The sequence below is a fragment of the Canis lupus genome, chromosome 7 (genome assembly GCF_003254725.2).
Source record: "Canis lupus dingo isolate Sandy chromosome 7, ASM325472v2, whole genome shotgun sequence".
NCBI classification, from domain to species: Eukaryota; Metazoa; Chordata; class Mammalia; order Carnivora; family Canidae; genus Canis; species Canis lupus.
Genome location: NC_064249.1, coordinates 54,809,663 through 54,831,444, shown reverse-complemented (window position 1 = coordinate 54,831,444; position 21,782 = coordinate 54,809,663). Strand labels below are relative to the sequence as shown.

The 21,782-nt window shown below is 37.8% G+C and overlaps 1 protein-coding gene across 40 annotated transcripts in view; it reads left to right on the top strand.

The window, feature by feature from the left end:
* DTNA (dystrobrevin alpha) overlaps positions 1-21,782 on the top strand; it is a 371,751-nt gene that overhangs the window by 287,052 nt on the left and 62,917 nt on the right. For 15 of the 40 annotated variants that reach the window (XM_049112772.1, XM_049112758.1, XM_049112759.1 and 12 more), the window contains 4 exons: positions 477-560; positions 2,258-2,347; positions 10,139-10,216; positions 10,777-10,869. In XM_049112772.1, coding sequence (XP_048968729.1) covers positions 477-560; positions 2,258-2,347; positions 10,139-10,216; positions 10,777-10,869 — 345 coding nt within the window. Of the gene's footprint in view, positions 1-476; positions 561-1,896; positions 2,183-2,257; positions 2,348-3,204; positions 7,405-10,138; positions 10,217-10,776; positions 10,870-21,782 lie in introns of those variants that run through there. The other 25 variants (XM_049112779.1, XM_049112782.1, XM_035718991.2 and 22 more) reach the window with 7 other exon arrangements.

The following is a 21,782-nucleotide window of genomic DNA, read 5'->3' as shown; positions in this document are numbered from 1 at the left end:
ATTTCACAACGGGGTCCATCTAGACCAGGTATATTGAGAAAGGGCCATCGTCATGTGGAGCACGGGAGAAGTTTCTAAAGCCTCAGGAAACCTCTGCTTTCCAAGAGGATGTAGATTCTGCTTATCATCAGTTTTTCAGAAGTTCTCCTTTTAGGAAACAGTGGACCTGAAGCTACCTTAAAGCCCTTGCTCCATTCAAGAATATGACTCAATGAAACACCAAGCTCATGGATAAACATTCCTATGGTGTCCAGAGATTTTCCTCCTAATGTTTCATGAACAATCCACATTTTTAAGGAAATGTAACTTCCCAAAATACTTAAAGAATTTCATGGCAAAATATAAAACTTTGTGTTGATCCTGAGTAAGATAGAACTCTGACCTTCCAAGCCCCTTTCCTAGAGAGGTGGTGGATAGTTTTTAACTTGTGACTTTGACTTGTTTTAACTTTCCATCCACACTGTACTTCGTTTTAGGCCTCCCAGACCTGTAACCAGCATGAATGACACCCTCTTCTCCCACTCTGTTCCTTCCTCAGGAAGTCCTTTTATTACCAGGAGGTAAGTTCCAGTCTTATTATGAAATAAGCCCTCTCCTTGGTAATGACCTCTAATTCTGTGTGAAGAACAATATTCTAATGTAAGCCAGGTGTGGAAGATTATTGTTAGAAACTAGTTTGTAAATATCTGTCACAAGTTTTCACTTTGATTCATTTGGATGCTTTTGAAGATGGCTGGGATGGCTTTTGGGATGAATGTCACTTCTGGGAACTTGCATTTACAACCTCCTCATTTTAAGAATATAGGGTATGTTTAAGTTTTATGACCAAGACACATGTATCCATGTTGTTGAGAAAGTCACTTTCAGAGCACTTGGAATGGCCCCTTAAATGAGAATATTGAACTTTCAAGATACAATGGGAAAGTATTGGGTACATTCTGAAACATCTTATAATCTCATCTCATAATTTGGTGAACTCTGGAGTTCCTAAGGCTAGAGGCTGAAGACCAAACTTGGAAGTGTAGTTCCCACATTAGTGATTTCAAGGGAAAATAACAAGAACTTTTTAAAAAGTGGGTACATGCCTCCTATTTTTATACAAAGATCTACTCCCATGTGAACAAAGAACAGATGAACCAAATACTTCTCTCAGAGCTAGCTTGATAAAGATGCTGGGTCAAATTGGTCATTTGATCAAATCTCACAAATAAAGTACCAGGAACTTATATTATAAAGACACAGAGAAGGCCCACAGGAAAGCAGAAACAAAGGTAAGGAAAATTGGAGTGAGTAATGAACATAAGATTTCAGATGCCTTTCAGCAGGAAAAAAAAAATCAACCCCATGTTTCATAAAAGGAACATAATCAGTCTTTTCCCCTGGAGAGGTTTGTGGGTACCAATTTCATTGTAGTATCCTGGTACATTCGAGTGAAGGTTTGCCCACAATGAGACGCATAACGCTGCTGATTTTTTTCCCTGATTTCCTGTATTTTCCCATCAGCAGGAGTGGGAGATGAAGAAGTTCCCCATAATTGTAATTAGCATAATAAATAGAATGTGGTGCTGCCTCCCTAGAAATTAAGCAAGTCCGTAACAACTGGAAATGAGGACGTGAAATTGAACAGTAGAACATCCAGGGTGAAATAACATGGTCTAGGTCCTCAGTATGTTCCTTTTAGCATTCCCTTGCAAAGCCACCAGCAAATTCAACCATCTTTTCTGACACAAAATCAAACTGGAAAGTCTATAAGGGACATGGGCCCATACCTCAATTGAGGAAAGATCTTGCAATGATGTTCAGAAAGATGGGCTTTTATTAGGAAACCGTGCATTCTGCAAATGTCAAGCAGAGATAGATTCCATCCTTACTGAAGATCATTTTATATCATTTCAGCTCGGACCCTGCTTATGGTGGATGCGTCTAGATGGATAACATGGCTTCCTCTCCTCTAAAATATTCCTATAATACTTTGAGCTGTTCTGGTTCCTCCAGGGTGTGTGGTACCCAGTAACCCAAACTATGATCATTTCCCTTTTTTCCCCATCTTCAGTCCTTTTGGAATGCTCTCTGTGAACCACAGATGACGTTGTTTAAAGTTTGTGGGTCTTGCTATCACCATGGAGGTTCGCCTCTGGTTTCTGTTTGAAGGGGGCTGCTCAATAAAGCTGTGTACACTGAACATCTTTCCTCTCTGAGTGGGCCTTGCTCTGTCCATGGAAGGTTTTAATGAGGTCTCCTTGTTTGCATCCCTCAGGTTACCTGAGGGGCTAAGTGCATCCAGCCCTGGGGCTGAGGAGCATTCGCTCATAAAGCTGTATGTAGATCAGCTTGACCACGGCACACGGTCAGTATCCCAGCTCTGAATCACTAATTGTAGCTAGTAGTTCCAGAGCTAGACTGCTAGTCATCCTCCTCCATCACTAAAATCCTCTTCTACTATGTTTTAGTAGAGATATAGAAGTCTTCTGGGGCTTCATGAGATTCCATAGAGAATTTTCAACCTGAGCTGGACTCCTCAGCTCTTTCCTCTCTTTTCCGCTTACATCATTGATTTTGCAGCCTCATACCAGCGTATATGAGATGCATATATATGAAGAGTACCAAGCTGGAGCTTCTTCCTTGCTTTAGTACCATCTGCAAGACTCCAGATGGTGGTTTTTTAGAGTCATGAATCAGAGTCTATTGGAGTGATTGATCTTTAGCAATAACAGGGTGAGGCCGAGACAGTGTCACATGACTGGACCACATTGTAGTAGAAGACTTGAGAATTTAGGCCTGATTGGCCCACTAGGCCTGGACGCCTTTTCCCCCAGGTAAGGCAGTCTGATTCCTACTAAAGTCGCAATTTCAAAACCAATTCCATGCTCTCAGTCCTTAATTTCTTGCAGTTGACAATGCTGGTGGTGACCCACTGTTTATTTCTTGACCGTGCGCATACACACAGATTGATGGAAACCCATCATGCCAAATGCAGGCATAAATTAAAGGTCCTATTCTTCCTACAATTGGAACTGAACCAAAGAAATATGATCTAGAGCTCTGTCCTCACTCCTGCCCAAACCCAACTGTCCTTTTTAAAAATCTGATAAAACCTAAAACTGATGGTGCTGGTCAGTGTTAAGGCAGCATTAAGAAAGTAGGGAGGTTTGGCATACAGATACTTTATTTAGCCTGAGTTTTGGGTCTTTTGTATTGTGACAGATCTTGGAAAGATAAAGCAGAATGAGGATGAATTGAAATCACCACTCCAGAATCCTCGATACAAACTCCTGGCATTACTCACCTTGAGTGCTTTACAAGCATACTTTGATCTTCAAAAGGCACTAGGGCATATCTTTGAAGTCCTTTGACACCCCAGCAATCTACCTCACACAGATTTACAAGCATATAGCTCTGGTTACCACCATCATCTGTTGCAGCCCTGTTCTTATTTGCACTTCTAGCTATGTATTTGATTCACCTTTCCCTTACTTAAAAGAAAAGAGGGAATTCTCAAAGGCACTCTCCATTAAATTTGTAAAGTCCTCGTATGTGTGTGTGCATGTGTGTGCAGCTAGGTACAACGTGGGTCAAAGAACACAATTCGGGGACTAATTCACCTCATTCATTTTTGTGATCATAACCATATCCCTAAACCTAGATTATTTTCTTATAAATGCATAAATTTACAGGGAAAAATGCTGGAGCAATGGAAATCTATCATCACCACTAAGAAAAGAGCTCCAAGGGCCATGTATGGTGTGGCAGCAACATTATCCATGCTTATGAAAGATTGACTATCGTTACTGCAAAGAGTATTGCAAGGGCTGACCAAAGGGCCCCTTCTTCCCTTCACTCTCTTAGCATTGTGCCCTGGCTGTCTACTGTCTTTGTTGGCATCATGCCCCCTTTGCAAAATCTTAATTAGCTTGATAAAATCCTTGCTTCATTTATGTGAGAAAGTTAACCAGTCTTTTTCTATGTAAAGTAAGTTTCTTTAATTATGGCCATCTTCTTCATTACCACAATAAGGACATTGTAAAAGTTTGAATGGCTACATTTCTTTTACCTCCAAGGTTAGAACCATCGCTTCAAGGTTTACAGATGCTTTCACAAATGCAACCTCTAAAATCATAACTATGCACAAAAGGAATCACTTTGCTACTATATATAACATGTAGCCAGATCTTATCACTCTCCCAAATATAGAAAATTGTTTATGATTCATAGAGTGTGTCAAACACAATCTAATATGCTGTTTTCTGGTTTCTCACCATGCCATTTGGTTAATAGCTAATTCTGTATTAGGTTCAGTATTGCACATGCAGAGGGCACATTGCTCACCCCAAACATAATTCTTCCAAATCCTGATTCTTCCCGGTGGAGCAGCACTTGTGAGATTTTTTATTGGTTGACTGGTTGGTTGGTCAGTTGGTAGATTGGTTTGCATTTTCAACCACAGAAAAGCTAATTTGCTGTGTCTTTTTCAGTTTTTTCAAACATGTTGCTTACCCAAAGATTCTTTACAGAGACAACCCAGATTTTTAATCAGACTTAACATTCAGACTGAATTTTAACCATTTGTGTGTTGGTAATCAAAAGCAAATAGAAATAAAATTGAGGTACTGAATTCAACCTTGTCTTCTGAAAACCAATGTTTTCTCCATGGTTAATTTTTTCTAAGATTAAAGCCCATCCTTTCTCATCAGGAAAAATAGATAAATTTATAAATCAACATCATAAAATAAACTTATAAATCAACCACCCTGAAGATTTCTCTACTCTTTTCACACTTTCTGGTTATGTTGTCTGAAGTTTCATGAAATTTGAAATAATTACTCTTTGCAGTTAATTCTTTATTCCATGTAGCCCCAGAGCTCCACTAATATGCTAGGTTTTTTTCAAACTTGAATTAAACTGGTCTTCACACACCACTCTATTTCCTATACTGAAATGTTAGTGCATAATTAAAACTGCAGTCACCTCTCTTCTTCACTTTAATAACTTTTATTCTCTTACTAGACTTCTTTAGCTCTCTGTGCATGCCCTGTACCCAGCAAACTTTTCTAGACACACTATTGGCAAAAATGCAACTGACACAGCTTGATGATATCTGGGGGACAACATAGTAAATGTAGTGAATCAAATATGACCTAAGAATTCTTATTATTTCCTCCACGGTACCTGCTTAAAAGATGGTTCAGCTTTCATGCCAGCCTGAATTGATGACAACTAATTTTCCCCCTGAAATACTGAGCTGTTTTTTATGCTTGTTTGCTGATTTGCATGTGGCAGATAGTTTATGTTTCAGATCTCAGATATTGACAGCTAGAAAAGGAAAGGAAGACAGAATTTTTCCAGAAATTATCTCAATTTGTGGACACTTCATTGCTTTTAAATTAGTTTAGTGACCTTGTTAGTAGCCTGTGTTAATTATAGTGAGAAGCAATTAAATAAAAAACAGCTTTGTGGAGATATAATTGACATATAATTCAATAAATATATTTAAAATAAATGCAATTCAATAAGTTTTGACATGTAAAAACAATATATCATACATACATATATGCACACATGTGAATGAATATATAATAGGTTCATCTATATTGTGAACATATGTGTTCATAAGTGTGAATGTACACACATACATACATGTGTGACTATACATATATACATATGTGTGTTTACATACATACATGAGAAGCGAAATTTTATTCACAATTAACGGTTAGTTACTTAAGAAGTTAGCCAACTCTGCAAGTCATTCTTTACCAGTTCAACTACCACACAAGTTTAAAATTACTTAAATTATTTAAAATCAGTAAAACTGAAAATGTTTTTAATTTGCCATTATTCAAATATCATTTTCCATTTAACCATTGTAATAATAATTATTTTACATTACATAATTTGTTTACATAATACTGTTGCTCTGTGAAACTGCATCCTGGACTTTTATTTAAATCCTTTATTTTCGTGTTTAACAAAAGAAAAAAAAATATTTGGCCAGAGCTAATATAGTAACACAGTAAAAGAAAAGTGGCCTTTAAAACTATATTTCAGGTTTAAGAAAAATCTAGGGAGCATTTGTATGTGATTTTATTACCTTAGAATGCCTCAAAATATTTATACTTAAGCAAAAATATGACGTCAGTTGTCATCCTTCAAAACCAAGGGTGAATTTTAAATAAATAAATATGAGACGGTTTGAAATTGCTCTATCATTCCAGAATCCATTGTATCATTGTATGTGTGTGTGTGAAAAAAAAATCTAGGAAAACACCATTTATCTTTATAGTTGCTATTTTCCAGAGGTCTAAAAAAGAATTGATGAGAACATAGAGAATCTTTTAGAAGAAAAAATCTAGAGGAATATTTTCCTGCCTCTTTTCTTTCAGCAGAACACATAAACTTCAAAATTTACCTTGTCATCCCCTTTGGAGTGTGACTGTCACCACACCCATTAATGTTAGTATGTGTGCAAGAGAAATGAACTTATATAATGACAAGGACCTAGTGGGGAAAAATCAGTAAGAAAACAACCTATGTGTACATACAGTTTTAGAGATGATGACCCTCCTTTTCCCTGGGAATCAACTTAGAAAAGATTTATCACACATGGTCAGGAGGAGCCCCAAGTAGTTCCCAGCTTCAGAGTAAAAGGAAGAACACATTTTGATTTGAGAACAAACTTGCAGAAGAAGGGGAGGCTTTTACAGCTGGAGTTATGTGCAAGCCATTGTTGCATTCTGGCACATTGCCATAGCAGAAGTGTCATTTTTTGGGAGGAATCTAGGTTCCCATGTGCCTGATCCCAAAGCCCACAACGAATTTGAAATACCACCTAACTTCTCTACACAAATGACCAAGCTACCAAATGAAAATTTAAAAATTTAATGTATTCTATAAAGTATCGTGAGTGTATGTTGCTTCGAAGAAATGATAATAAACTACATATTGTTACTATCTCACAACTCAGGAGAAAAGACTTTCATTTTGCTTTCCTTCTTCAAGCTTCTCAGGAGGCACAAAAAAATCTAGTGAAGATACCTTAACATGAAAAGTCTTTATAGGGGCAGCCCCAGTGGCACAGCAGTTTAGCGCCACCTGCAGCCTGGGGTGTGATCCTGGGGACCCTGGATGGAGTCCCACATCAGGCTCCCTGTGTGGGGCCTGCTTCTCCCTCTGCCTGTGTCTCTGCCTCTCTGTGTGTGTGTCTTTATGAATAAATAAAATCTTAAAAAGAGGGATCCCTGGGTGGCGCAGCGGTTTGGCGCCTGCCTTTGGCTCAGGGCGCGATCCTGGAGACCCGGGATCGAATCCCACGTCAGGCTCCCGGTGCATGGAGCCTGCTTCTCTCTCTGCCTGTGTCTCTGCCTCTCTCTCTCTCTCTCTCTGAGTGTGACTATCGTAAATAAATAAATTTAAAAAAAAAATGTTTTAAAAAAAAAAAAAAAAAAAAAAAAAAAAAAAAAATCTTAAAAAGAAAAGTCTTTATAGACCCAAGTTTTAAGTGAAAACTGCCTCCCCTGTCAACTCCATAAGTTCTTGATATATTTCATTTTGATCCATTCTTGTCTTCATCATGAACTTGGCTTCCTCTATACATGGTCATATTTTTGGCTTCCCAGAAATAAATGATGAGGAAAAGAATTTGAAACTAGTTCTGGGAAGTACAGAAACTATGTGGACAGGGAGTACCAAAAGTCAGAAATGCTCTTGGCACTAGATACTAAGAGCTGTAGCAAATAGTGTATTTCCACAAACTCATAGATGCAGAGAGTGTAATTTCCGTTTTTTCCAAGAACTGGTTTTCCCAGGAATTCATGTGGGAGGCAGACGGAACATAAAAGAACTTAAATGATTTCTTCAAACCAACATTGGCAAGGGCCAAGGCAGAGAAAATGACAACCAAATGAAAAGAAATGTGTACAGATAGAATGTCTGCTCCTCTTCCCTCTGAAGGAGAAAAGGATTTGGGAAGAAGAAGGAAGAAGAAGAAGAGAGGAAAGACAGGCAAGTGGAGTAGAGGAAGGAAAAGGGGGCCCAAAGAATTGGGAGAAAAAGAAGAAGGCCACCAAGGGAAAATCTGGGCCACTGTTCCCTTCCTGAAGTGAGCAGGACTCCTCCATTGCTAGTGTTTGTCAGTGACTGAGTAGCAAAATGCTCTCCAGGGACTTTGCTGACACATCACCTTCCTCCTCAAAGACCTCTCTGGTGTAATTGGTAGCAAACACATCCTCATAGTTGATCCTTTTGTGTTTTTTTTTTTCTCTACTAATCCTTTATTTCTTCTTCTACATTCAGCACCAGAGGTTATGCCTGCATAATTATTAGGCTTTTAATTTAAGGAATCAAATACCACCACAATTTCTGGGATTTGAGGGAAAAAATGGATAACAAGGCAGGGAAACAGTTAAGTTTGAAGGGAAGAATCATTGTTATTTCACACCATGCTTTGATTGGTTTTGTAGGGATCTGAAATCAATTATAGAATAGGTACATCTATCTTGAGTTATTTTAAAAAAAAAAGGGAAGAGGTGCTAATTGGGCAGCAAAGAGACTGTAGTTAGTGGATAATGAATATAGAGCGGTATGCTTCAGGAGACAAGGCTTGGAATGCTGTTTTGGTAGGACGAGATAGGAAAATAACAACTATGATGGCTTAAGGTAGCTATTTCGTCCTGATAGGCAGCTTCGTTATCTCAGAAAGTGAAGATCAGTATGCTGAAAAAAAATTATGTGCATCAAGAAGTTAAATTCTCCTAAAAACATTAATCATTTCATCTTTAAAGTCGATTTCATTTGTGAGCAGTTGTACTCTTCAAGTGATAGATCTATTCCTGAAAAGCTAAGTGAGATCATATATTCAACAAACATGAGTGCCTGCTCTCTACTAGACATTTTCTTTATAAATCAAATTTGATTTTAAGTTTGCCAGAGGACCTCACTACTTAAGTCATATCATAGTATATACAATTATAAAAAAAGAATTCTAGTTACAAAGTGCATAATCCTAATGTGACACGTTGGTTTACACATTTGCATTTTCTTTGTACTTCATGGTCTATAGGAGTGATACTTTGTAGTGAATCCATAAAACTTGAAGTTTTTAAGATTTTAACTACTTTATAAGCCATCTTAATACATGCATACATTTAGAACTTGTTGAAAAGCTGGGAAAGTTTGTGGTAAAACTTCATAATTTCAACCCCAGAAAATTAAAGATTTGGTCATCAAAGTCAGAAAGTTAATTTTTGTATTCTCCATGAAAAAGATAGGAGGCTAGTTTTCAGCCCACCAGTGTTACAGGGCAAATTCTTCAGCTCCCTTTAAGCACATTACAAGTACAGTTGGATTACTAAGGATCAATACCATATTGCCAATGAAGCATGCTTAATAGATCTTGGTTGACTTTGGCTTGGCCACACTTTATTAATTATTATTTCTATTTATCACTTAATAAAACTACACTTTAAACTTTTAAAACTATCATTTAAATTACTAAATGAGTGTTTCTCATAATGAACCCAAAATGATAAGAATTTGCTATATTGATAGGACTCTACTTACAGGTTATATATATGGGGAATATGAATATATATTTATAAGGCTCAAAGGTTTATTTCTGTTTCTCTGAAACTTTTCTTTGCAGCTTCTCAGCAAAGGTCAGGTGACTTGTGCCTGAGTAGTAAAGCACTTCTAATATGACCACAGTCTCTAGGTAATTTTCAAGTCTCTATTCAACTCAGAAAGTTGGAAAATATAAGGGAAAGCTGGAGAAGTATACCCTTTGAGTGGGATCTAAAGGCTGGCAGCACTTCATGAACTGTTGAACTGTTTACATGATAGTCTGTAATGAATGTTGAATGAATTTTCATTATGTCCAGGCATATGCAATCTATTTGTTAAGCAAATAGCGAGGTCAAATCGAGGATCATGGAGGCGTGTGTAATTGCATTTATGGTTCTCAGGCCAGGTTTCTACTTCTAGTTCAACTCTGTGGAAATCTGAAAACATCTGGAACCTTTCAAAATAACAAGAGAGCTGTCCAAATGGAGCTTGGATCTAGACTTGGGAGTTTCTGTAGCCAGTTCTATTCTTGAATACATTGCTGTGTTTACGCTCTTCTTGGCTTTCCCATCTTATTAACTAGCTCTCCTCCCAAGGACAGTGAAGTAGAGCAGAACAAACTGCTGGCTAGGGCTGCTCCGGCTTTTCTGAAGGGAAAAGGGTAAGTTAAAGCCAGAGTGTACTGGAACCTTGAATTAACTAAACTAAAAATGGAGATTTCTTGTGTCAAAAATGCTTTACGTTTGAAAGACCATCTTTGATTTGGTAAAAGCAGCTCTATTATAACCCCACTAACAGCACCATGTAGTTATTTTGAGTAGACACATCTGTGTTATTCACTTTCTCTGATTTCCCTTTTATTTTTTTAAAGACTAAACTTCAGATTTGATTTTCCAAAGGATACTTACTCTTTGCTTGCAACCCAATCAATGTGTTTACTGTACAGATGAATTTCTTGGCTTTAGTGGCTTGAAGAATGCGAATCTGTTTTCTTAAAAGTTGCTTTACCTAAATGGAAATTTTTTTTTTAATTAGTGAAATGGAATCATGTATTTCATTGCTTGGATTTTGCTGGTATTTTTCATAGAACATCACTTATTTTTCCTCTACCTGCTTGGTTTTCTAAATGCCTTTTCTATCACAAACTCACTCCCACCTCCTCTACTTATTTCTGTCCACCTCTCCTACCAACACCCTTTCTTTCCTCCTGCCCTGTTTCAGGATACAATACAGCCTGAATGTGGCAGACAGGCTAGCTGATGAACATGTTCTCATCGGGTTGTATGTCAACAGGCTCCGGAACAACCCATCATGGTTAGTGCAGATTTGGCTGCTTGACTGTCCTTAGAGAGGGTAACAGTCTGATCCCTTGATAAAAAGTCTCAGCAAAGGGGCAAATGGTTGCCGCAAGTGTCACTAAGTCACTTTTGAATTGATTCAGTTAAGACGTCTTTTGTGATGTTAGTTTAGATACTTCCCATTCATGTACCATGGAATTCATACCCTCATTTAATCACAGCTGAGGGGAAAACTTGTGTAAATGGATGCCATGCTAAATATTAGCCTTCAATGGGTGCAGGACTCTGGGTCCCACCTGTCACTTCTGTGTTACCCGTGCCATGGCAAATTATTTGTCTTATTCCAAGGGCATGGCTGATTTGGAGGACAATGCTCTATTAACTTAAGATAAAAGTGAAAGGAAGAAAAGTGATGGGATGGGATCATACTATGGAAATCATTTCCATAATGATAACAGTGGGAGTAATTGTCTTTCAACTCTTCTCTGACAAATATTTCTGAGTAGCCATCCTCATAAAGCCTGCTTTCAAGTCTCAGAATATGCAAAGCCTACTTCTAGATGTGTTAAATGTATGAGTTCAGATAGCCCTGTATATTCAGGTAAAGGCATTCATAATGTTTTTCTCTATTTTAATTGTGACCTAGGAGATTCCTCCCTTTGGTTAAAGTTACTTGGCTTTGATAATAAATGTATATTTGCAATTTGAATGAAAATAACTGGACAGACTATGTATTTATCATATATTTCAGCCTAGTTTAGATTCCTGTGTTTACAAATTTAGCAACCCAGTTCCTTAGAAATATTTGAATTTTGCTTAATAACGAACTTTCTGTGAACTAAGGGCTGATGGATTATTCTATTTTGCAATTATAAATGTTAAGTGAACCCATGGGTTAAATTGCCTTTAAAATAGCTGGCCTCCTTTCCCCTACTATGTCACAAAAAGCATCCCTGAAACACATGATGGCCATTACTCAGTCCTCATCATCTTTACCACTTGGTATTATTAGCCACTTCTTTGTTTCTAGAACTTTCTTCTCTGGACTATTTCCTGCTCCAGATGCCTAGAACTAGTCTTACAAAATTAGTACATGAGATGATTTTAGATGATACATTGATGAATGTCTATTGGTAATTACATATTTATCTTAATTTGTATTTTTAAAAAATGTAGCCAGCACACTAGTTTCATTTTATACTATATCCTATACTTGACAAAGATAAAAATAAAAAGCTCTCTTCAGCTAACCCCACCTCTTTGTTCAAAGTTGCCAAACTTATAGATCAAACAACTGCTCTTCTTTGTTACTTCTCAGTCTCTCAAAACTACAAGTGAGAAAAGTGATTGCTTTAATCTGATTCCCAGTGAGTTTGGATCCTCAATGCTGTATGGTAGCTGAAACAACAGAACTAAATACTGAATTCCCAAAAAAAAAAATGTATTGACAATGCTCAAAGAAGAATATTGTCAATATACATTCAGTCATGTCTGAAGGCAAAGCTGTGGTCTCATATCGTGTCCTCTCCCCCATAATTCTGAGCACACTCCAGTTTCTTCTACCACTCTTCTTTGACCTTTTCTTAATTAAATTTGTGACAAAGAAATCTCCAAAGAAGAAAGCTCACAGTTTGTCACTATGAACATTTTCCCTACTGAAGTGATTGATCGTATTGACTTGATGGTCACTTAAGACAGTAAAACTGTCTCAGTAGAGACACCTCACATCTATTTGATGAAAGCTAGAGGTGATATTTATTTCTAAAACAAAGCAGAATTTAAGACTGATCAACAAAGTCGATGCCTTGTTAATAGATGCTGCCCTCAATATTTCTCTATGCTTTTTTCTGTTCCTAAAATTTTCTAACTTCTCTTTTAAATTTCTCACTTTTCTTCTCTTTCCTTTGTATTGAATCAGATCCTAACAATTCTCCATACCTACCATGATTATGTAAGTGGTATAGTGCTCTCTTACCTTCTCTGTCATCATAATAGCTAATAATGCTTCACTGTCATTCAACTCTGGTGAGATATGGAAGGGTAATAATCATAAAAGCTGCCAATTTTTTAAAGCACATGCCTCCTGTTGAGCACCGTGCAAAAACTTTAATTTCCCCTAGTCCTTACAGTAAGCCCATAGAGTAAATACATTCATCCCCATTTTATAGATAAGTAAAGGTACCAATTTACAGAATTTATATAACTCTGTCACAGTGACATAGCTATGAAACAGTGGATCAGGAATTTTAACCATTATCTACTGGGCCCCAAAACCCTAATCACTATGCTACATTGCCTGTTATAAAACCTACATAAACCATGCCCTCCAGAAAGCTTTTCTGGACACTACTGCTCACTGCATCTACCATATATCTGTTACCTGAAATTGCAGATCCTACTACATTATTTTTATTTCATTTTAACAAAGATTTTGAGCACATACTAGTAATAGGAATGGTGGTTGTTAATGTTACCATTTTTGTATTTAGTCTATGCATTGTGATTTTCCATTTTAATTACAATCTTCAAAAGAGCAAGAATTTTGTCTTCAGTCTCTTGTAACTCATCATGGCGTCCAGGATATGAATAATAAATTCTACATTTATGAAGTGCTTCAAAAATCACAGAGCCCTTTCTTATACATTATTTGTTCACCAAGGCTCTATATGTTTGGATATTATTAATTCAATTGCACTGATAAAAGAATGCTAACTCTGACACATTAAGAGACTTATCCAAGGTCACATGCTAGCAAGAGCTTGCACACAAGTCTTCTGACACTGGGTCCCATCTACATTCCATCCCGTTTCTTAGACTCCCTGTCTGTGCACCCTTCATGAAATAGTTTACAAACAGGAACCCAATAGCTGTTCTTGATTAAAATATTTGTTTTTGTAATTATTTATATATACTCCTGATTAACCCTGTGTGGGGGACTTTTCTCCATATTAACTACTTAACACAATGAAACTGACTCATTTGTAAATAGTCTACTGCTAAATTAGAAAAACACTTCTGTGTCCTTGCTTGTTCTGATGTCAGATAAGCCAAATAAATTCGCTGTCACTCAAGGGAGAATTCCTGCTGTCTTTCTAATTCAGTGAAGTCTTAAAAGCCTTAATGGTTTTCAACTACCTTCTCCAATGGAGGAGAAGGGATACCAAAATGTAATGGTAAGGGCTTTTTCCACCTGTCCCTAAAGCTTATCAAGTGCTGGGTTTGCTGGTAGTTGATAATTGTGGCAGGCGACTAAAACAAGCCCAGAACTTCCAACTCTACCCATAATTATATCCCTGATATTTATGATATTCTTAAGTTTCTGGCATACTGCTCTTAACTCTGAAAAAGACCCTGTGTGTGAGGGAGGGAGAGAGTGCAGTTAAAGGCTATATTATCTATACTTTCATGTCTTGATGAATTACTGTCACTTAGTTATTAGACCCCTGATCGCATATAAATAGATTAAAATTTGTTCTGCTTATGTTTTTCTCAAGTAAGAAACCATATATCTGATGCCATTTCTACGTTTCATATATGAGGTCTCAATTTTTATTGGTTTGCCTGCTTAACACCCTTTAATAGAGTCCCACTGCACTTGGTTTACAACCTAAACCCTTGGCCATGGCCTATAAGCCTGTGTACGATCCAGCCCTTGCCTAGTCCTATCTCAGCCCCAGTCTCACTGGCTTCTCTCACTCGATCTTAGTACTTAGCAGCACCCACTTTAATCATTCCTAAAAACATTTTCTATAACTGCCTCAAGACCATGATACTAGTTCTTCTCTATGCCAGGAACATTCTTCCCACTTTACCCTTGCTCTCTCTGGCCACACACACATGCACTGGCTCCCTTTACATGTATGTAAAAGTACTTCTCTGGCTTCCAAACTCAGATTAAAGGCATCTCCTCAAGTAGGTCTCCCAGACTAGTTTCTGTCATGACATACTATTTATTTCATTCTTACCATAACTGCAGTCATTGGTTGGTCAGTTGTCTGGTTGATTCGTTTTTTAGCTGCCTTCTTTGTGGAGCTGGAAGCCTCTCTTAACTGGTTAGTTACCATATCTCTGGCACCTAACATGGTGTCTGGCACACAGTAGGTGCACAATAAATATCTGTTGATGGAACATTGATAGTGCTATAGGTAGAAAATTCCCTCTCACCCTGAAAAAATTGTTAGGAGTTCTCAGAAAATCTTTTTACTAGTAAAATAAGTATTTTTACTATTTAAAAAAATCACCTATCATAAATTAGCCATTAGATTGAACATTTAGTATAAGAGCATAAAGTATATGAAAAAGTAAAGTATTAAGCTTGACATACAGAGTGGTAGTAAACCTGGATAAAGACAAGCAGCAGCAATTCACGGACATGGAGAAAGCAATTGATGGGGGGCAAAAAAAAACTAACAGTGATATTGGGAAACATTTTTTTTTTAAATTTTAATGTTCTCTGATCTCTTCCACTTTGTGTTAGTTTGCTAGGGCTGCTAAAACAAAATACCACAGACCATGTGTCTTAGACAACAGAAATTTATTTTCTCGCCAATCCAGAGGTTGGAAGTCCAAGACCAAGGTGCCAGCAGAGCTCATTTCTCCTGAGGTCTCTCTCCTTGGCCCACAGATGGCCACCTTCTTGCCTTGTTCTCACAGGGCCTTTTCTTTGTGCACGAACATCCCTAGTTCTCTTCTGCTTCTTATAAGGATACCAGTCATGTTGGCTTAATGCCCTATACTTATCACCTTACCACCTTACCTTAATTACCTTTTCAAAAACTCTCTTTTCAGGGATTCCTGGATGGCTTAGTGGTTAAGCATCTGCCTTGGGCTCAGGGCGTGATCCCAGAGTTCCAGGATCTAGTCCCACATCAGGCTCCCTGCAGGGAGCTTGCTTCTTCCTCTGCCTATGTCTCTGTCTCTATCTCTGTGTCTCCCATGAATAAATAAAATCTTAAAAAAAAAAAACCCTCTATCCAAATATGGTCACATTCTGAGGTCCTGGGGCTTAGGGCTTCAACACATGAGTTTTGGAAAAGACACAATTCAACACATGATCCATTTCAACACTAAACCCACCAAACTCTATGCTCACCGTATTTGTAATGTGTAGGCTAAAATTTGACCCTTTTCAGCAAAGATTGATTTGGAAAATGTAAATATAATGCAACCAGTTGAAAGAAAAAAGAAGTGATTACCTACACTCGCTGAAAGTGTCTCTTTTATATGCGTTTTCATTTCCTTATTAACACTACTCATTTTCTTTTGTAAAATGTTTAGGGGTCTCCATTATAAAACTAGACTTCTGAGAAAAGTACTTCCTTAGAACTCTGGAAATATGAATCTGAAAAATGTCACATCACCAGTGCACATATCTACATTGGCTGCATTGTATCCACATAGGTTTACTCTGCATACTCAGATCAGAAATTGACTTTAAGATGAGTTCATTTCTCTGTGATAGATTCTAATACATTTTAAGTTTCCCTGAAAATTGAGAGTCGCTACCAATCTGATGAGGTTTTTGGCACAAATTAGCTAGTGTGGTACTGGGCATGTGGGTATTTGTTCCTCGCTTAATTTTGGATAGGATTAAAGGCATATAATAAGTAGATTTTAAAATCTCATTATAAAACCTGTCCATTATAATATGGTAGAAAACAATGATAGCTCGTAGATGTTCATCGGTATTGTTAAGTGAATGAACTTTAGAGTATGTTTTCTTTAAATATGCTTAAATGAAGAACTTAGTGTGGGCCCTGGTCTCATATGCTGCTTAATAAATTGTATGAAAAGGACGTTTGATTAAAAAATGAATGGCAGTATGCAGCTTTGGAGAAAGAAGAGAAGGCTGTCGCTATTCGCTAACTCCTCCCTTTGTTTAGGAAATTGGAGACGTAAAGTCCATCTAGTACTTCTGTAAAATCCTTTATTGATTCAACTAAATGGTCTTTCTTCTTTTTGGTATACCCTTGAATACTACCCCATAACCAATCATATGTTCTTGAGCAAAATGCTAATTTATAGATAAGGAGATAATAGTACAAAAATGGCTATACCAAGACAGTGTTACCTGCTTTTTTGAGGTAAAAGTATGGGTGCCTGGGTAGCACAGTTGGTTAAGTGTCTGCTTCTGCTCAGGTCATAATCTCTATGTGGTATAATCTCTATGTGGTGAGATCACGCTCTGTGTCAGGTGCTACACCCAGCACAGTGTCTGCTTTAGATTCTTTTCTATTCTATTTCCCCACCCCCAGCTCATGCACACTCTCTCTCAATCTCTCTCTAAAATAAATAAATAGAGGCACCTGGGTGGCTCAGTTAGTTAAGCGTCTGCCTTCAGCTCAGGTCATGATCCTAGGGTCCTAGGATCAAGCCCTGCATCAGGCTCCCTGCTCAGTGGGGAGCCTGCTTCTCCCTCTCCCTCTGCCTGCCCCTCCCACTGCTTGTTCTCTCTCTCCCTCTCTCTCTCTTTCTCTCTCTCTGTCAAACAAATAAATAAAATCTTTTAATAAATCAATTAATTAAAAATAAATCTTTAGAAAAAAGAGGTAAAAGTAAAAAGAATACTCCCATGGAGTCTCACCATGTGCCCTGCCACTGCTCTAAATACTACATAATAATCCTCCCAACACACCAGGAGGTATGTTATCACTGTGCGTATCCCTGTATTATAGATAAGAGAACTGAAGCACCCAGAGGTTAAGTGATTTGCCCAAAGTCACACAGCTAGTAACTAAGAGGGCTGAGGTTTTAATTCAGAAATGATCCAGTCCCAGTTTGCACCCACTCTTAGATAACATTCCTACCCATATTCATCCCTAAGAATAAGCATTTCTTCTGAAGGAGAGCTTACCTTTTTCAGATACCATCTGCTTTCCTAATCTTTAAAACAACAACTACAATAAAACGTGAACCAAAGAGAATTTGCCATGATTGCAGGTGGGGAAGATCTGATGTTGATATATATGGAAGAGTAAAATGACATTTCTGTGAACTTTAGTGCCTGGAGAAAACACATAAAAAATCCACATGCTACGGTTGAGTGCATCTTGATTTTCACTCTGCCAAATGTGAATTGATTCTGTTGGATTTTAGACAGCATGGCTAGTTTTAAAGTGCTGTGCTTTATCTGTACCCTTCTGATTTTCTCAGTGTTGAGGATGCATGCAGAGCCAAGAAGGGTATAGAAGACGTGGGCCAGAGTCCATGACACAGCAAGCCAAAGAGAGCTAACCTATATTTGTTCTTTTGTCCCACTAATGCTTAGGCATTTCCTGCTGTGTTCCAAGCACTGTGCTAAACACTCATGATCTAATGGTGAAAAGTTTAAACCCTTCTTTCCTCAAAAAAGCTACAGCATAGTAAAGGAGAAAGACAAGTGAAAAGGCAAGGGTAGCAGGGACCATAAGGGCAGACAACAAAGCCATGGACTATATGAGGAACAACAAACCCAAATTTAGAGCTCGGAGGTGAGGGTCAGCGATAAAAGTGGGAAATGGCAGCTAAGCCAACAGCTGAGTGAAGAGGAATCGGCCAAGTGGCAGTGGGTGGAGGGGACAGCGAGATTGTTTTGTTCAGAGCAGACAGAAAATGTGGAACTTCTCCTTGACTAAGGCTAGGGCTGCTGGAGTCCCAGAGGTGAAGGGTGACACTAGATTATGCAGGACTTTAGAAGTCTTATGTAGGAGTTTGAAAAATGAGAACCCACTGGAGGATTTGATGCATAGGAAAGTTACAGCCAAATTCATTTTTAAAAGATCACTGACTACAGGATACAAAATGAACTGGAAGGAAGAATAAGTCTAAAAGGAGAGGAACCTGTTGAGAAGGCTTTACATGAATTCTGGATAAGATGACAGTGGCCTGGAGCACATGAGTGACCGTTGGAGTAGAAGAAAACAAAAGAATTTGTGAGTTTGAAGAAAGTAGAACACGTGGCCTTGGTGTTAGAACATAGCAAGTTGGTAAAGTCTTGATAAAGGAGTTTGAAGGCATTCCTATAGAGATGCCTTATTATGAAAAGTTTTATTATTATTATCCAGGAAGATTGCCATTTCATATTTCCTCTCTTTCTCTTTTAAACCAGTCATTCAAGAGCCAACAGTTGAAGCTTTTTTTTTTTTTAATTTTATTTATTTGTTCATGAGAGACATACACACACAGAGAGAGGCAGAGACATAGGCAGAGGGAGAAGCAGGCTCCCTGCGGAGAGCCTGATATAAGACTCAATCCAGGATCCTGGGATCATACCCTGAGCTGAAGGCAGACACTCTACCACTGAGCCACCCAGGTGTCTCTGAAGCTTTGATAGTTAGTTCATTCCCCTCTGCATTCTTCAGTCCCATAAAATCATGTCCTGGGCCTCAGAATCACTTTGCTCCCTTCTACCCTGACTCTTCTGTTCACTAACTCCTGAAGGCCTGAGCAGGCTCTATTCCTAGAGCATTTTGCTCTCAACCAACTGCAAAAGGCAGGAAATCACCTAATAGAGTAACTCTGCACTTCATTGCAACTCACAATATCTTCTCAGGTAGTAATCCTCCTCTTTGTTGTTTGCTTTTTAATCAAAGGGTAATGCAGGAGACTTAATGACCTTAAAAATAAATCTATACTGATAAAAATTCCTTTCACCCAGTCATACAAATGGAAAAATATCAAGAGAAAACATGGATGAGTTTCTGCTCTCCTTTTCCACATTATTTGCTTGACTGTCCCACCTGGGAAGTCAGAGCCGTTTTGCAGAGAAACCAGAGAAATGTGAACACACCCTAGGTTCCCAGAAATCTGGGAACAATCACAATTTAGCAAGCCCTACCTCAGCTGAGGCCACTTGAGTTTCCTAGAATGCCAATTTGAACTCACTAGCAACACACACACACAGGCTATGCATTTAAGGTAGGAAGCTGAGAGCTTTCAAAATAATAGATTTCCCCACTCTGAAATGCAGTCTACACAGCAGCCACTTTTTAATTCATCATGGTCTTGTAGCAAGATTACTGATTATAAAGTCTTGAAATGAATAGCCAGAGATGAAGAAAGTGTTGGAATTGGTATTTCTTTAATGATTTAGGGATTATTGGCCATTCATTTTCAACTATTTGTAATTGAAGTCTTGAAATAATGGAATTTATCAGAGGAATGCCTCATTCACCCTTGTATAATTTGAACATACTGAAATGGCACATGTGGACTCATAAATCGTTTGTGTGCACAAAGGGGTAATATATCACTCCACCCCTCATTCACTCAGGGCTGGGGGAGGAAAGGCATGGAAGTATGAGTTATAGCTTACCAGACAGGATCCCATAACTTCACGTCTTACATCTCCAAGAGGCTTTTTTTTATGTAACCTTTATATTATTTATACTTGCTGGTCATTCATGATAAAAGACACTTTTATCATGAGATTTTTTATCAAGCTTTTTATTATTTATTTATCAAAACACTCACAAATGTTTTTGACAAAGTCACTTTCTTGCAAATTGATCTTTGCCCTTGGCTTAGAGCAATGGGCCCTGTTGTCTACATAAACTGTGCTGAATTAGGCATATTATTTCTAATACCAGCCAGAAATGATAAGCATATTAAAACTAAATTATTTTTTGTGAGTAGTGTTATGTTTAAAGTGAAGAGACAGCCCGGTGGCTCAGCGGTTTAGTGCCGCCTTCAGCCCAGGGTGTGGTCCTGGAGACCCAGGATCGAGTCCCATGTCAGGCTCCCTGCATGGAGCCTGCTTCTCCCTCTCCCTGTCTCTCTGTCTTTCTGTCTCTCTGTCTCTCTCTTTGTGCCTCTCATGAATAAATAAATAAAATCTTTAATTAAAAAAATAATAAAGTGAAGAGAGTATAACTTTTTTCTTATTAAAGCTGTAACAAGTAATTCAGTTATTATTTTAACCATTACAGAGTGCAGACATTGTGTCTTAGAGACAAACATCTGCTTTAAAGCATCAATTCTCTAGAACTAACTCCTTTTGCTATTACAGTTATTTTCTTACTCCAAGTCTTTTCTATGCTGATTGAGATCTCAATCTATGAGGATTATACCACATGTATTTGAGCCTGGAAACCTAGACTTTCTTATAAACATTGAGGAATGTTTATAAAATATCATACATGCTACATGGATATAAGTTCAATACTCATTATTTCTTTTATATGGTTTGCATTTAGGATTTATTTCATGTGTTTAGGTTTTCCATTTTATTTTCAGGATCTTCTAAACCCTTGCCAACTCATGGTTGTCCTTTGACCAGCAGTATCAACATATCTGAGAAGCTTCCTTAGGAATGCAGATTCTTAGGTTTTGCCTCCCACAACCTACCCCATCACCCCCCAACTACAGATGAAAACTACATTTTTATAAGATCCCTAAGTGATAAGTATATACAGTAAAGTTTGAGAAGCCCTACTCTACATGGTTGTTGGATGGGAGATGACATTCTGAAGGAGACATGGATCATTAGTGAATCTGAACAGGTTACTTAAGAGGCAAAATAACAATAATTAACTGACTTTTGAGCACTTAATGTATTCTAGGCATTATACTAACTTGATGTGTTTTACATGCATTATCTCACATGGGCAAAAAGGGAAGAGAAGACTTTTTCTGAGGATGGAGAAGTGACTTAGTAAATATAAATATTCAGGAATATTCTAGGTAGTTATTTCAGCCCAGAGAAAAGAGCTAAATCTATAGTGGAAGTATTCAGAATAAAAACGAGTAGAGATTCCATATGTGAGGAGTGTAGACTGGAGCAGAGATGATGGAGACAGGAATGTTTTCTGAATGACAAGAAAAAAATGGTTGAATAATGGATTCAGCCAGCCAGGGAAGAGCTATTTGGAAGTGACATAGCTAATACTCTGGAAGCACATAATGATTTGCACTCATCTTCTCACTTTAGAACAAAGGTTAAAAGACTATGTT